Source organism: Chroicocephalus ridibundus, chromosome 2 (genome assembly GCF_963924245.1).
Source record: "Chroicocephalus ridibundus chromosome 2, bChrRid1.1, whole genome shotgun sequence".
NCBI classification, from domain to species: domain Eukaryota; kingdom Metazoa; phylum Chordata; class Aves; order Charadriiformes; family Laridae; genus Chroicocephalus; species Chroicocephalus ridibundus.
The window spans coordinates 146825516-146839588 of NC_086285.1; the positions used below are offsets into that span (position 1 = coordinate 146825516).

The 14073-nt window shown below is 37.9% G+C and overlaps 1 protein-coding gene across 11 annotated transcripts in view; it reads right to left on the reverse strand.

The window, feature by feature from the left end:
* Positions 1 to 560: 560 nt before the first annotated feature.
* UBR5 (ubiquitin protein ligase E3 component n-recognin 5) overlaps positions 561 to 14073 on the reverse strand; it is a 90776-nt gene continuing 77263 nt past the window's right edge. For 10 of the 11 annotated variants that reach the window (XM_063327300.1, XM_063327301.1, XM_063327304.1 and 7 more), the window contains 17 exons: positions 13596 to 13768; positions 13381 to 13494; positions 12596 to 12816; positions 11831 to 11951; positions 11637 to 11735; positions 11117 to 11360; positions 10390 to 10501; positions 9405 to 9549; positions 8975 to 9105; positions 8678 to 8738; positions 8194 to 8369; positions 7755 to 7839; positions 4958 to 5113; positions 4478 to 4591; positions 2975 to 3119; positions 2301 to 2386; positions 561 to 1188 (listed from right to left, as the gene is read on the reverse strand). In XM_063327300.1, coding sequence (XP_063183370.1) covers positions 976 to 1188; positions 2301 to 2386; positions 2975 to 3119; positions 4478 to 4591; positions 4958 to 5113; positions 7755 to 7839; positions 8194 to 8369; positions 8678 to 8738; positions 8975 to 9105; positions 9405 to 9549; positions 10390 to 10501; positions 11117 to 11360; positions 11637 to 11735; positions 11831 to 11951; positions 12596 to 12816; positions 13381 to 13494; positions 13596 to 13768 — 2396 coding nt within the window. In that variant the 3' untranslated portion in view covers positions 561 to 975. The remainder of the gene's footprint in view (positions 1189 to 2300; positions 2387 to 2974; positions 3120 to 4477; positions 4592 to 4957; positions 5114 to 7754; positions 7840 to 8193; positions 8370 to 8677; positions 8739 to 8974; positions 9106 to 9404; positions 9550 to 10389; positions 10502 to 11116; positions 11361 to 11636; positions 11736 to 11830; positions 11952 to 12595; positions 12817 to 13380; positions 13495 to 13595; positions 13769 to 14073) is intronic. The other variant, XM_063327299.1, reaches the window with a different exon arrangement.

The following is a 14073-nucleotide window of genomic DNA, read 5'->3' on the forward strand; positions in this document are numbered from 1 at the left end:
AGTATGACTTGGTATTTTGTCTGTAATTTCTTTATTAAAAAACTGTAACAAGATACTTAAAAAAAGGCTAGATACAAAAGAAGTTAAGCTGCTCACGAACATTAAAGTTTTCCAAAATGTATCTTCAATAATCATGATCTTATAAACATTTTACAGTTACCAGAAAGTGCCCAGGCTGAGTTTACATAGTTAGATAACGTAGTACAAGTGTCAGGTTAGAACTGGTAGTGGAACAACCTCCTGACTGTCTGTTCACTGAAACAGGGATACAAAAATGTTGATTGTGAACTATGAAATACTGTGCATTGGCCTCATCATATGTACAAAAAAAAAAAAAAAAAAAAAAGAAACCCACTAAAGGTACAGATTACATGCAAAATATTAGTGATGGTATCTGATGCGCCAGAGTTCAATGCAATCGGAACAAAAATTGCAATGAAAGTGGTTTCATAAGTGGACGATCCCAACTCCAGGATCTGAGCTGTCAGGAACTTTTTACAAGTTCAATATACATGATACACAACTGCAGCCAACCACAAATTAAACACCATTAAAAAAAGTTAAAATAAAACACAGAACATACTTAATTTTTTATTTCGAAATTCCCTACTCCCTCTATACAAGAACCTTTGCTGAAACACTTTCCACAAAGGCAGCAGTGAATTTTCAGAACATTTTACATATTTTTTTCCCTCAGCAAAAAGATAAATCACAGTGTAAATTATATTGTTCTGCTGTCATCTTTGGCTGGGGTTAGGCAAAGGAGTTATTGACTAGCAAACTGTTGCAATCAGATATTGCCAGTGCTCCTTAGGCCTTTACGTTACAAATTTAGTACAGGAATGTTTGCATTTAAATCTTTAAAGTACCACCAGGGGTATGACAGCATTAACTTTCATAAACTTTTATAGACAAATGGAAAAATCTACAAAACCTAGCTAGTAATATTACACAGCAATACACACTTTTTATACTCTACACAAAACCAAAATTCTTGGTCTTAATGGCGAGTAACAATTTCTGTTTCAAGATCTGCTTAGAGGAATAGAGTGGGACATAAAGGCGAGAAATGCAAGTGTTTGCTGTAGGAAGATGTTGGTCATCCGGTGGTCTTATTGTGATTGATGGCATAGGCTGGAATCCCTCCTCGCTGGCAGGCAATGATGGACTTGAGGTCCAAAAGTATACCTGAAAAAAGAAGGTGGCATTTAAAATTTTGCTATACAAGGCTAAATTTCTTATTGCCTACATGCCGTGTAGGGGTAGGCTAAACAAGAACTGCACAGCCACAGCAAGTTTGATCATACTACGTTCTGTTCAATATGTCAACAACTAGGTGGTCACGCTACACGCTTTTGTAGTACCTTCCTTCACTTCCTTGTCCTTATCCGCTCACTATTTCATATACTTCTGTTAAAACTGATAAAAGCAGCACTCAAAATGACCCTGTGCCAACAAATCCTCAGTAAATGAAATGTTCCCAAGTCCATCTGGAAGGTGGTGACTGCCATCGATACAAAATGCAGCAGAAATACTACAGAATATAGTACTTGTACAGACAAAAGGCAGCAACAGAGAATATTTGGTTTATGGTCCCAAGTGTAAAATACTGACTTGCAGAGCAGAGTCACTACCAAAGTGTAACCATAGATATTCCTTAATAAATGTGCTCTAGATTTTCCGCTTTTCAGATTAGTCCTTGTTTCCTTTTAGCAAACTGTAAAGGAAAGACAGTACCTTAAGTAGTAGGAAGTTAAAAGCAAATAGCTTAAGAAGCATACAATGAATACAATTTACAGGCAAAGTTTTCCAAAATGAAACCCCCTGAACAGTATCTTGTTCTTTCATGCTTCTCACCAGCTACTCCGTAAAGGCTGTGAGAAGGAGACAGCATCATTACAGACATCTCACAGAGAGGACACGGGTGTTGCCCTCGGGATATGCAGGAGTCAGGAGAGGAGATGATCCAGGAAAACAACTCAACCTCAAAACCCTACTGGCGCACAACACTGCTGACTAACCAGTTACTCCACTTAAGAACGACTGTGCAGAGACTGTAACTGTGCTTCCATAATAGACCTGTGAATATGGATAAGAACACACCACACACTTTCAGTTGCAAGAAGGTCTAAGATTCACACCTGATGTTTCCAGAACTGAAAGTCTAGTCGAACCCTACTACCCTGCTCTGCTACCTAAAGCCTTCACATAGAATGTCACTGGAGGTAGACAGTTAAAAATAGTAGTGATGCTAAAGTTATTCCATTTCTGCATGTTTCCACTGGGAACGGACAACTTACTAGATCTTGTCTTTCTGTCATACTCATCTTCTCAACTATGGACCAAAACCAACGCTTGAATTGCAAAAGCTTCTCAGCATTTTCTCCTGTGTGAAATAAAAAAAAGATATATAATTCAGCTGGTACACTGGACAATAAATATTAAGAGATCTGTTTTACATGTAGTGCAAGTTGGATTTTAGCTATGATCTCATTCATAAAGCCCTGATACTGGAGACACTAGTAATTCTGAAACTAATACACATACTTTTGAATATAAAGGCTAATTCTGACATACCTCAGGACAACTCCCATCCCCTGCCTCCCAAAAAGCCTAACAACATCTAAATATAGTTTAAAAATTTATGTAAGAAATATTAGACTGCATCCATCACATTTACAGTTCTAAAGTTAGGTCAAACGTTTCAGAAGGAAAGATACGCTACCAGTAATACAATCCTTGTATTTAACATCAAGTGACAGCAAAGTTGGAAAATGTGCTCCCCCTGAGTTGAAGGTAAATATTTTCAAAGGTCCATAAAAAACACAGTAGTACTTTTATTAGGATTTTTAATGACTTATTAACTTATGTCAGAAGAGGTCATTTAAGTTTAATGCTGGTAACTCTACTCCACACAGAAAAAACAGTGTTAAGTTATCCATACAACTCTGTTTCCGAGTAAGTTATTTCATACCTGACTCATCATTGAAAGAGGTAAAGCTGATTAGCATTTGCACATTTACTTCACCACAGCCATTTACTAAAAGTCTGAAATCTTCTGCTGTCAAATCTTCTAGTGAATTCTTTGGAAGTACATCCAGAAGACCCTTCCTCATTGCCTTAAGTGAAAACCACAAGATTCACACATTATAGCCATGTCACTTTCAGATTGACTTTAAATGCACTACTGAAAAGTTCCATGTGAAATCCCCTGCTAACTCAAAATTCATTATTCTCCTAGCTGTTCCTTTCTTTCAAAGCTTTACCATCTGAGATGCAAGTTTTCTGAAACAAAGAACTGCGCCAATCTGTTAAACCCTCCCTACTATTGCAAAAGAAAGCAGTAATGATTTGAACTAATATTTCACAAGGAGCAGAAGCAAATGCACTCTCTAATGCTAAAAGGTTCAGTTATTTTGCTAAATTGATGAATCTGATGTGAATTACGAAAAGCGTATCTTGCGTGTTACTTTTCCTTTGCTTTCTCAGATGCTCAGACGCCAACTCTGCTTTAAAACTGTTTTACACGCACACGTATCTTATATAAATAAGTAATATCCCCAAAAGATTGCAAATTCCATTTTCAAAATGGAAGAATACAAATACATTTGTTTTAGTAAATTCCAAAATGAATAAGAATGTTATGCTTTTCAACTCTTAAAATAAACACGAGTCAGACTATTCATACAGGCAGGCATGGAGATCAAGTAGCTCAATTCCAGGAACATGTTCTTTCTGTGAGATTTTTGGACCTAAACTGCACAGAGGTAATCTCAAGTATCTCAGAAGTGCAGCAGGAAACCACAGTCAGAAGAAATGACCCCAAGTTATTTCATGTGACAGAGAGTAAGTGGTTCTAAGTACCAGACTGTTAACAAAAACATGTTATTAATCTGTAACTTTTATTTTAAGAAGGCTTCGAAACGAAATTATTTTTAGTACGGTTTTATAGCCAATTGTTAGGTTTCTTGCCCAGCTAGTAAAGTAAGAACAAAGTTGTATGTTTCATAACTGTTTTTTCCTTTTAAAACAAGGACACAAGTCAGAAGTTCAAGGTGATTTGTGTAGATATTTTGAAATTTCTTTTTAATCTTTGTTTATAAGGCTAAACAAAACAAAGATAACAGATTATTAGAACAAAGTAGCTGCTAAATACAAACCAAAAATTCCAAGTGGATACGTGCCATTTGAGCTCAAGAAATTAACATATATGCTTAACCAATGAGATCAAGGTTGAACAAAATTATCTTTCATTCGATCAAAAAAGACAAATTTCTCAAAGTACTCAGTCTTCACAGTACCGCATAAAAAGCTAACATTTAAAAAAAAAAAGAAAATGAAATATTTTTAATTAAGCTGTCAAGACTTCAGAAGAAACCTGGTTAGCAATACTAAAATGAGGAAAAGAATTAACTGACTGAAGACTTACAGATTTTTTTTTTTTCATTTTTTAAAAAATATTCCACCAAAGACTTACATGTAGAGGCTGTTCTGCTACAACCAACATTCGGTGTTCTGCGTATTTCCGGACATACTCATATACATTCTGAGGAGTGACTGGTATATTTACACCATTGGAAATAAGTTCAACCTATGGCAAAGCAACAAGGACCATTTAAAAAGGCAGGGGACGGGGGGGAAGTAAGTGAGATCATTACAACAGCCACAGCATGCTGCACAGTGATTTATTGCTTAGTATTCCTCTAAAAACAAGCACAATTTACTATCAGATGTTAGCTTTGCAGATTCCCTAGGACTGACTATGCTATCCAGGCTTTACGGTAGGCTCTACATCACTTTCAAGGAAACAACGTCTGATGAGAACACTGTACTTGAATCTAGGAAGGGTAAAACATTATCTCTGCCATCTGAGAAGAGCATGGATTACGCATACGCTACAACACACAGAAGCTGTCGAATTCTGAAACTAGAGAGACACGGGTTTAGCTGTGCTTACCTGCCCTCCGCCCTCCTCCTTACACAGGTCTATTGCAAAGGCTAAATCCATTGCTGCAAACACAGCATCAGCATCCGTACTCTGGGAAGCGAGGATAAGTTGCCGAAGGCTTTCATACATAACCGGATCGAAAAAAGCAAAGTCATGCCAGTTCACCTATAAAAAAAAAAGACAGATATTTGAAACTAGATGTTTGAAACATACCAGCTCTTGAAAAATACGTTCAAAATTATATGATCTGTGCCTAATCTATGCACTAGCATACCGCAGTGCATAATCCATGTAACAAAGCATACAAACACTTGGAAATAAAGGCAGTCACATTTCTATTTTCAGCCTGCTTTTGAAGGTACATTAGAATACTCAACTGAAGTGCACTAGCAGAACGTAAAAACAGACCTTAAAAGTTTTTTCTGCTATTAAGGGCATAGGTTTTATAAAGAGAATTTACAGTTGTTTGTTTTTTTTTTAAACAAATTCTGCGTATCACCTAGCTCAATAGAGATTTGATGGAGGCTGACTGAAGCTGGAAACAATTTGCATCAGTGGTCCAAAATGCTGAAAGATCCCCTCCACTTAAACGCATCCGTACTGCTGCTATATACACACACACATTTAAATGACTGATGGCTAGTAGCTGCATACCACAGTTTCAAACAATTCAAATACCAATGTCTACTTCTTGCTGTTTCTATAGCTCCTTGCCTCTTTGTTCTTTATAAGCCTGGAAAGAAAAGTAATCTACCAACTATACTAAACTTAACTAAAATATTTGTTCATGTATCCAACATTTAACTGGAAGGAATACATATTCAAGAAGAAAAACCTGAAGAAAAAAAACTAGAAAAAAACCTCTTGGAAGGTATCAGGAGATATTTGGAAGCATATCTTTCTGCCATTAACCCTTTTTCATTAAAGATTATATGTATGTTGGATAACTGATTATGTGATCGACATCGTTCTAAAGGAAAGACCAGCAGTAACAAACCTTGGTTTAAATTTGTTGCAGCAGACAGAACTTACAATGCTACTGACTAATGCATTAAATGTGGAGTACATAATTACTGTTTATTGGGGTGGGGAAGCATTTTTGCCAAAAGTTCAGGTAATTATTGCTTTGAATTAAATCATACCTGCACCACAGACAAAATTTTAATTACAATTCAATGAGTTCTCTCAAATACTGAGGAAAATGCTTTTTGTTAAGCTGAGATGCTATTGCCTAGTACTGTCTAACACCATCTGTGGCCAGTACTATGTGACCAGGCCCACGCAGCATGGGTTTATGAAAGGCAGGTCCTGCTTGAGAAACCTGATCTCCTTCTGTAACAAGGTGACCTGCTTAGTGGATGAGAGAAAGGCTGTGGATGTTGTTTACCTAGACCTCAGTAAAGCCTTTTGACACAGTTTCCCACAGCATTTTGCTGGAGAAACTGGTTGCTCATGGCTTGGATGGGTGCACTCTTCTCTGGGTAAAAAAACATCTGGATGGCTGGGCCCAAAGAGTGATGGTGAGTGGAGTTAAATCCAGTGGTCACTAGTGGTGTTCCCCAGGGCTGAGTATTGGGGCCAGTTCTCTTTAATATCTTTATCAATGATCTGGACGGGGGGGAATCAAGTGCACCCTCAGTATGTTTGCAGATGACACCAAGCTGGGTGGGAGTGTTGATCTGCTTGCTTGAAGATAGGAAGGCTCTACAGATGGGTCTGGACAGGCTGGATCGATGGGCCAAGGCCAAATGCCCCGTCCTCCACTTGAGTCACAACAACCCCAAGCAGCGCTACAGGCTGGGGAAGAGTGGCTGGAAAGCTGCCTGGAAGAAAAGGACCTGGGGGTGTTGGTTGACTGACGGCTGAGTATGAGCCAGTAGTGTGCCCAGGTGGCCAAGAAGGCCAACAGCATCCTGGCTTGCATCAGGAATAGTGTGGCCAGCAGGAGTAGGGAAGTGATCATCCCCCTGTACTCAGCACTGGTGAGGCCTTGAATACTGTGTTCAGTTTTGGGCCCCTCACTACAAGAAAGACATTGAGATGCTGGAGCAGGTCCAGAGAAGGGCAATGAAGCTGGTGAGGAACCTGGAGAACAAGTCTTATGAGGAGCGGCTGAGGGAGCTGGGGCTGTTCAGTCCGGAGAAAAGGAGGCTCATGGGAGACCTTATTGCTCTCTGCAACTACCTGAAAGGAGGTTGTAGCCAGGTAGGGGTCGGTCTCTTCTCCCAAGTAATAAGCAATAGGACAAGAGGAAACGACCTTAAGTTGCACCAGGGGAGGTTTAGATTGGATATTGGGAAAATTTCTTCACTGAAGAGGTTGTAAAGCACTGGAACAGGCTGCCCAGGGAAGTGGCTGAGTCACCATCCCTGGAGGTATTTAAAAACATGTAGATGTGGCACTTAGGGACATGGTTTAGTGGTGGACTTGTCCGTGTCAGGTTTAGGGTTGGACTTGATGATCTTAAAGGTCTTTTCCAATCTGAACAATTCTGTGATTCTATCTCTTTGAATCTTCAGTCTCAGGAAGAGAAAAAGGGGAGACAGTAAGCTGTTTCTGAAGAGAGTCAAAAGCTAACCTATTAAAAATAATTCCATCTTAGTCAAATACCTGACTTCTAGTACATCTACTCAGTTCAAAATCTAGAAAATGAAAAAAAAAAAATACTCCACAAATTAATTTTAAAGGCTTCCTTACAGTTCCAATATCAACACTGCTAGTCAATACATGAACATTGGAGGAAAAAAGCCGCTTTTAAAGATAATTTCCTTTATATAAAATCTTAAAATTTCTGTGTTCAACTTACCTTTCTGCCAAGAAGAACTTTGATTACATGTCTATTTAACGTGATGGGACATAGTTCATTCTGCAACAAGCACAATCCTAGGATTCTGAAAATAAATGTTTGGAGTTTGTTTCGGTACAACATAAATTACATCACAGATCTTTCAGCAAACTCAAATTTCCAGCCCTATCAATCCCCAAAAGAAAAATATGGACATATATAATTTAAACGAAATATTTTCCTGCAGTATAAAACTTCCAGATTGTAAAATAAAAATTTAACAGGAAAAGAAACCTCAAGTTAACGTGTGCAAACTCCCTACTATTTAGCTCCAAGTGAGAAACAGTAGAGACCATAAAAGTAATAAAGTTTTTGCAGCTTGGATCACTGGTATTCTCCCTGGTATTTTGTATATTTGTCTTTTACATTTTTTCAGACTAGAAAGTTAATAGTAGCATACCTGCCAATGTTTCTGAAACAATTCAGCCTTGCTTCTGTGTTTTTACCAGGTCTTGGTGTATAAAATCCTCGTTTTCCAGGTTGGTAGAAAAGTGGTGCATTATCATCCCCATCATCTGTATCATCTAATTCCATATCTACTACACTGCGGCTGGAACCATGCCGCTTTCTATTTTCCTGTTTTGAAAATCAGAATAGCAATTAACAAACTTACTTGTTGTTACTGACACACATTAACTACTAGACCCACAGATTCAAGTTTCATTGGTGAAGAATTTCCACGATATTTCTAACGGTGACATTTTGTACTTTTGAGTAATTACTGCTTAATCTTTTCGAAAGAAAAAAAAAAAGATAATGATAGAAGATTAATTAAACAGAACTTTGTCTTGCATGATAAAGGAAGGCTCCAGTTGCCTAAGTTTTTAAAACTAACTGATACAACTGGATCTTAAGTAAAATTAATTTATGCAACAGTTCGTTACCTGCACTTTATCTGAAGAGTCTAGTAATCCAAGATCCAATATACTGTCAGCACCATTCTCCCTTGACAAGGAAAAAAAATAAAAAAGGCGGATTTAATTTCACAGTAAGGAATTGTCATATTCTGAAACCAGACAGACTAAACAAAATTCAACAAGTCACATGTCCAAAGAAAGATATCTAAAACAAAGCAAGGAATAAGTTGCATGTATCAGGATTAGATGTACAGTACATCACAGTACAAGTGCTTTGGCCACAAAATCAGTTCTCATTTCTTATCTAAATCCTTGATACTTTACCTGCCATGTGCAATAATGAGTTCCATTGCTTCATCAACTCTTGCTCTAAGGGAATCTTCACTAGCTAGTAACAGAAGCAGCTGAGCAGGGGACAACTCCAACAACATTCCTGTGATTTTACTTGCAAATGCCTGGGGATAATAAGGAATGATAATGTGTCTTACTATTCACCTCCAGTTCTCTCATTTTCAAATATTGTTTTATGAAAGTTTTAGTATTTTAAATATAGAATACGTTACAAGATACCTCCTAAACTAAATGACAAATTACAGAAGCAAAATCTTACGAAAATGCCGAAGAATATAACACCAGCCCTACATGTTCAAATATTTTCAGTTATGTTAAACAATACTCGACAGGGAAATTAATTTTTAAACTAAGAGATGACAAGACAATGTATCATTAAGTGTATTTGACAGATAAATCTTACTGGTTGCATTGCTTGCACTCGAGGGTAGAGCCTTTCTCCAAGGGCTTGCCTGTGTGCTGGAAGAGGGTCAGGATCATCGCTAGGATTTCCTTCTGATGCCGGTCTAAAAGGCCGTGTGTCAATGGAAAGTTGTCTTCTAAAGTCCCTTAAAAAATTAGAGCACTTTGTACTCATTTCAGAGGAAATATGCAAAAATTCTCTGGAACAATACAATTTGCACACAGATTCAAAATAGCACTCGGTTTTATGCGGGAACAGTAGTGTTGCTCATAGGTGCTTGGAGAGAATGATTCAAAAACAGAGAATCAAAATGAACCAGAGATTTTAACGCTACTAGTAGTTTGGATACAGCAGTCAGACATGCCACCAACAGCAATGTTGTTTCTAAACCACCTCACAATTTTATTCTAGTACACAAGTTGTTATTATTGTTTTAGTAGGAGAGATCGATGCTTGAGACATCATCTATCAATGCTAAAGTAAGCATAAGTATTCTATAAAGAATTAAAGTATATATTGAACTTCAAGAAGCTACCCTGTAAATTGCTCCTGAAAGTAAAAAAGCTTTAATTTGAGGAAGTAGAAGTATCTTTCATAGAATCATAGAATGGTCTGGGTTGGAAAGGACCTTAAAGATCATCTAGTTCCAACTCCCCTGCCATGGGCAGCGACACCTCCCACTAGATCAGGTTGCTCAGAGCCCCATCCAGCCTGGCCTTAAAAACTTCCAGGGATGGGGCTTCCACCACCTCTCTGGGCAACCTGTTCCAGTGTCTCCCCACCCTCATGGTGAAGAACTTCTTCCTAACGGCCAGTCTGAATCGTCCCATTTCTAGTTTTAATCCGTTCCCTCTAGTCCTGCCATTACCCAACATCCTAAAAAGTCCCTCACCAGCTTTCTTGTAGGCCCCCTTTCATGAAGATGATCAAGGCAATTATTCTATTTGACAAAGTGTCTCCGTCAAATTAAAAATATATCACTTACCTATCCCTATCTCTCCGAGAACCAGCTCGTAAGCCACTACTTCTCCGCATTTCTCTCTCTCTCTCCCTTTCTCGATCTCTCTCTCCCCTATTTCGCAATCTCTGCATCAGACCTGAAAGGGAAAAAAATCTCATTAAGCTTAAACATCTTTGTATTTCTCTCTCCTACCTAAGTTTCAGTGTAAGCAGGACACAGTTTTGGAAGATAATTTAAAAGACATCAATGAGACAGAACCCCTTCACTTAAAGTAGTGACTGGTGTTCAGCCAAACTTAAGAACAGAACCTGAAACATTTGTACCAACTTACGAATGTCAAAATACTTCAAGAGTTTATATATTACTTTCAAAAACATTAATATGTATTTGTGACAAGCCAGATGAAGCAGTCCTATTCAAATGTGTAAGCTCTTACTGGCTAAAATCTTGACAATTGTTGCCTACCACAGACAAAGATGCTCAAAAAAGGTGAAAGCATCTAAAGCAGGCTCTTGTTTCGAGAAAAACAAGAGCTTCCTGTTTCTGAAAGCAGAAAAAAGCCATTTCCTTGCCTCAGAGGAGTAGCACGCACATTTCAGTGCTACGTGATGCAACCAGTAACAATGCAACAGTTCCTGTGCTGAGCTAACAAGAGAAATCTCCGAGATAATGCCAAGTATTTCAATGCAAAAAAGCATCCAAGATTTTTTTATGAATGTTATCAGTAGATTAACTGCTCTGCATCACTTACTTGTATGGGTACCCTTGTTGGCATTCTGAATACAATCTAGATTTGGCAGTTTCTCGTTTGACAGAAAAGCCTGTGCAATAGCAGTATAAAAGCTTCGTGCTACACCGCTGCCTTCTCCCGGCTCATCCTTAAAAGTAACTTTTACTCTGTGTACAGCCATTGGAGTGGTAGCACACCTGCGACCAAAATGATTGTTGAGCTGCCTCATGGTCTGCTGTATTAGAAGATCTCTGTCTCGATCAACCTAGTGAAAAACAAAAAAGTTTTCTTTTCTTTACCAATCATCATACTGAGAGAATTTCAGCTTCACAAGAAGTTTCTGGACACTTCTGCACAGACTCAGAAAATACCAATTAGGCTGTGAAAAACCACAGAGCAATTGCAACACGGCTCACAAAGTAACGTTTAAGATACCTGCTTACAGACTCTGAAATACAACTTCTCCTATCAAGTTCCTGCAACACGTGATAATTCAACTCTTAATGAAAACAAATTCAGAAGATAAACTAACATTTTTTACCTCCAAGGTTAAATCCCTGGATTGCTGGTTTCTAAGTTTTTCCATCTCCCTGCGGAATTTTGATTCCTTCACTTCAAAGCCACCTAATTCAGTCAAGATCTTAAAAACAAAAAACAAACACCAAAATTAGAATAACGAGGAAGGTTCACAATTTAGTTGTAAGAGGAATTTTCCTTACACTGGGAAATACATACCGATCCAGGCTCTGCTCCAACATCTTCCATGAACACTCTACCGAACAACTCTAAAGAGAGGCGCCAACGTCCCAGCAACATGTCATGAGATATAACCATGCCCATAAAGCTACACTGTGGCCTGACAGAAGGAGGGGGAAAAAAATGACAGACAAGCAAAAACAAGTTAAATTTCAGACACATTTTGCGTACTTCTGCTTTTTCTTACCCTCTGCTTTCAAATTAATTCTTTATTTCTGATAAACAACACCACAGTACAGTAAGTCTGTGGACAAAAACACATGAAGCTGCTTAGTTTCGAGCCGAAACATAAGTCTCACTTCACAAGAAAAATTACTCTCAAAGCACGTAACTTCACTGCTATATGGAAATCAGTGTTACTGGTCTCCCTTCAATCAAGAGCTTAATTTATTTTTTTTAAAAGGTGTAATTCAAAGCGAGGGCAGTTCAATCCCTAACTGCATAAAGCGTGGTCAGTATCACCAGACACAGATGGCAAGCTGTCAATTACAATTTTTAAACTTAGCTACCCAGGACATCACGGCAGGTCTGCAGCAGGAAGTCGGGTAGTAACCGACTTCTACTACAGTTTGCACAGACCTCTTTGAAGACTGTTCAACTGCTCATTTTAAAAGCTATCAAACACAAACTACAAATTCAAACTAAAGTAAGCTGCCCACTTTAATTTAAAAAACTTTTCAGAGTCCCAAATATCCTTTTATCAGTTCAGTAATATTTCATGGAGTAATTTTTAACCCAAACTACCTGAAAGATGTGAGAGGTGGCCCTTCACTTTCTGTCAATCCTATCTCTGCCAACAAGCTGCTTTTCAGTTGTGCTGCAAGATCATGAGCTGAAGGCCCTGGCTTTGAACTCTCAGACTCTTCTGTAGGCACATTTTGTTCCTCCCCTTCCTTCTTTTGCCGATTTTGCATGCTCATAACATTTTTCAAGTTGGCTGCATAAGACATTTTAGTTGGAAGAACCTAAACAAGGAGAAGTAAAATTTAATTGCACTTTCAAGGCAGTCTAGAAGGATTTTTCAGGAGATACATATATTTATCAAATTTTTAAACCATACAAAAAAGTGAGCATCGTAATTGACCTGTTAAAACACAATAACCTCAATCATTTCAACAAACAAGAAAAACCATTTTCCTACTTTATGTTTGCATTTCATACGCTTGCCATTTAATGCTCAGTCTGTAGGCAAGTTAAATCTACTGAGCTATAGGGAAATTTTAATTCTCTTTATCACAAATAATTATATAATTGGCATTTCAAGATTAACTCAGGATTGTACTGCAGCCTTTAAAAATATTGCCTGAAATCTGCTACAAATCAGTAACCATAAAAGTTCCTACATTTAGAAAAATATTAAGTATACTTTTCCTAAAAAGTCCAAGTTTTCACACTTACCGGGCTTTTAAATTATCATATTGAAAGCTACTTTAAATTATCTCTGAAAAACATTAAAGTGCCTTTTTAAGAAATGAAGGTACTAGCTTAAATTACCCTACTCTTTAAAATAATAAAACCTTTAAATTTACCTCAAGGCAGTTTCTATCCACTGTAACTTCCATTAAGCATTTCCCGCTGTTGGCAGAAGATGAATACAGACCCTGACTTGGTCGGCCAAACAGATCTTCTTTGCGAGCATTTGGCTGAAAATTAACAAAAGCATTCTGGGTAAATAATATACTTCAGTTAGAAATGAAAAAAAGCAAACTGCAGTTTTCTTCCAGAACACCATCTCTGATGTCACCTGTAATAGATGGGGCTGGTCTGCCAGTGGAATGGCCTCTGCCAGAGGAACCTCAAAAGGATTAGGTGGAATGCAGCCGAGGAACGTCATGGAGTCTGATCGTCTGAAAAATGGATGGTTTTGGCCAGTCTCTGCTGGGAGGGAGTCATCGTCTTTGTCATTGAGTGTAGCACCTAAATATCACAGAAGATTTCCATTCAATTTTCACAGTTAGAAAAGGATTTAAAATACCAAAAATTAATATGCTTCCTTTTTAGCTATCTGACTGGAGGAGCATCTCTGCAAATTTAATACTTCTACAGGATGCTTCCACAAATCCCGTATTTTTATTAAGTTGCTTAGTCATCACTTTTATTCTTTTTATTGCAACTAACTTTACTGAACATGCGCTCCTACACTATATGTACTTAGTACAGAGTATACATTCTACCATTTTCAGCAGCAGTTTCATTAGATCAAAAAAATCAGTTTAACTCTG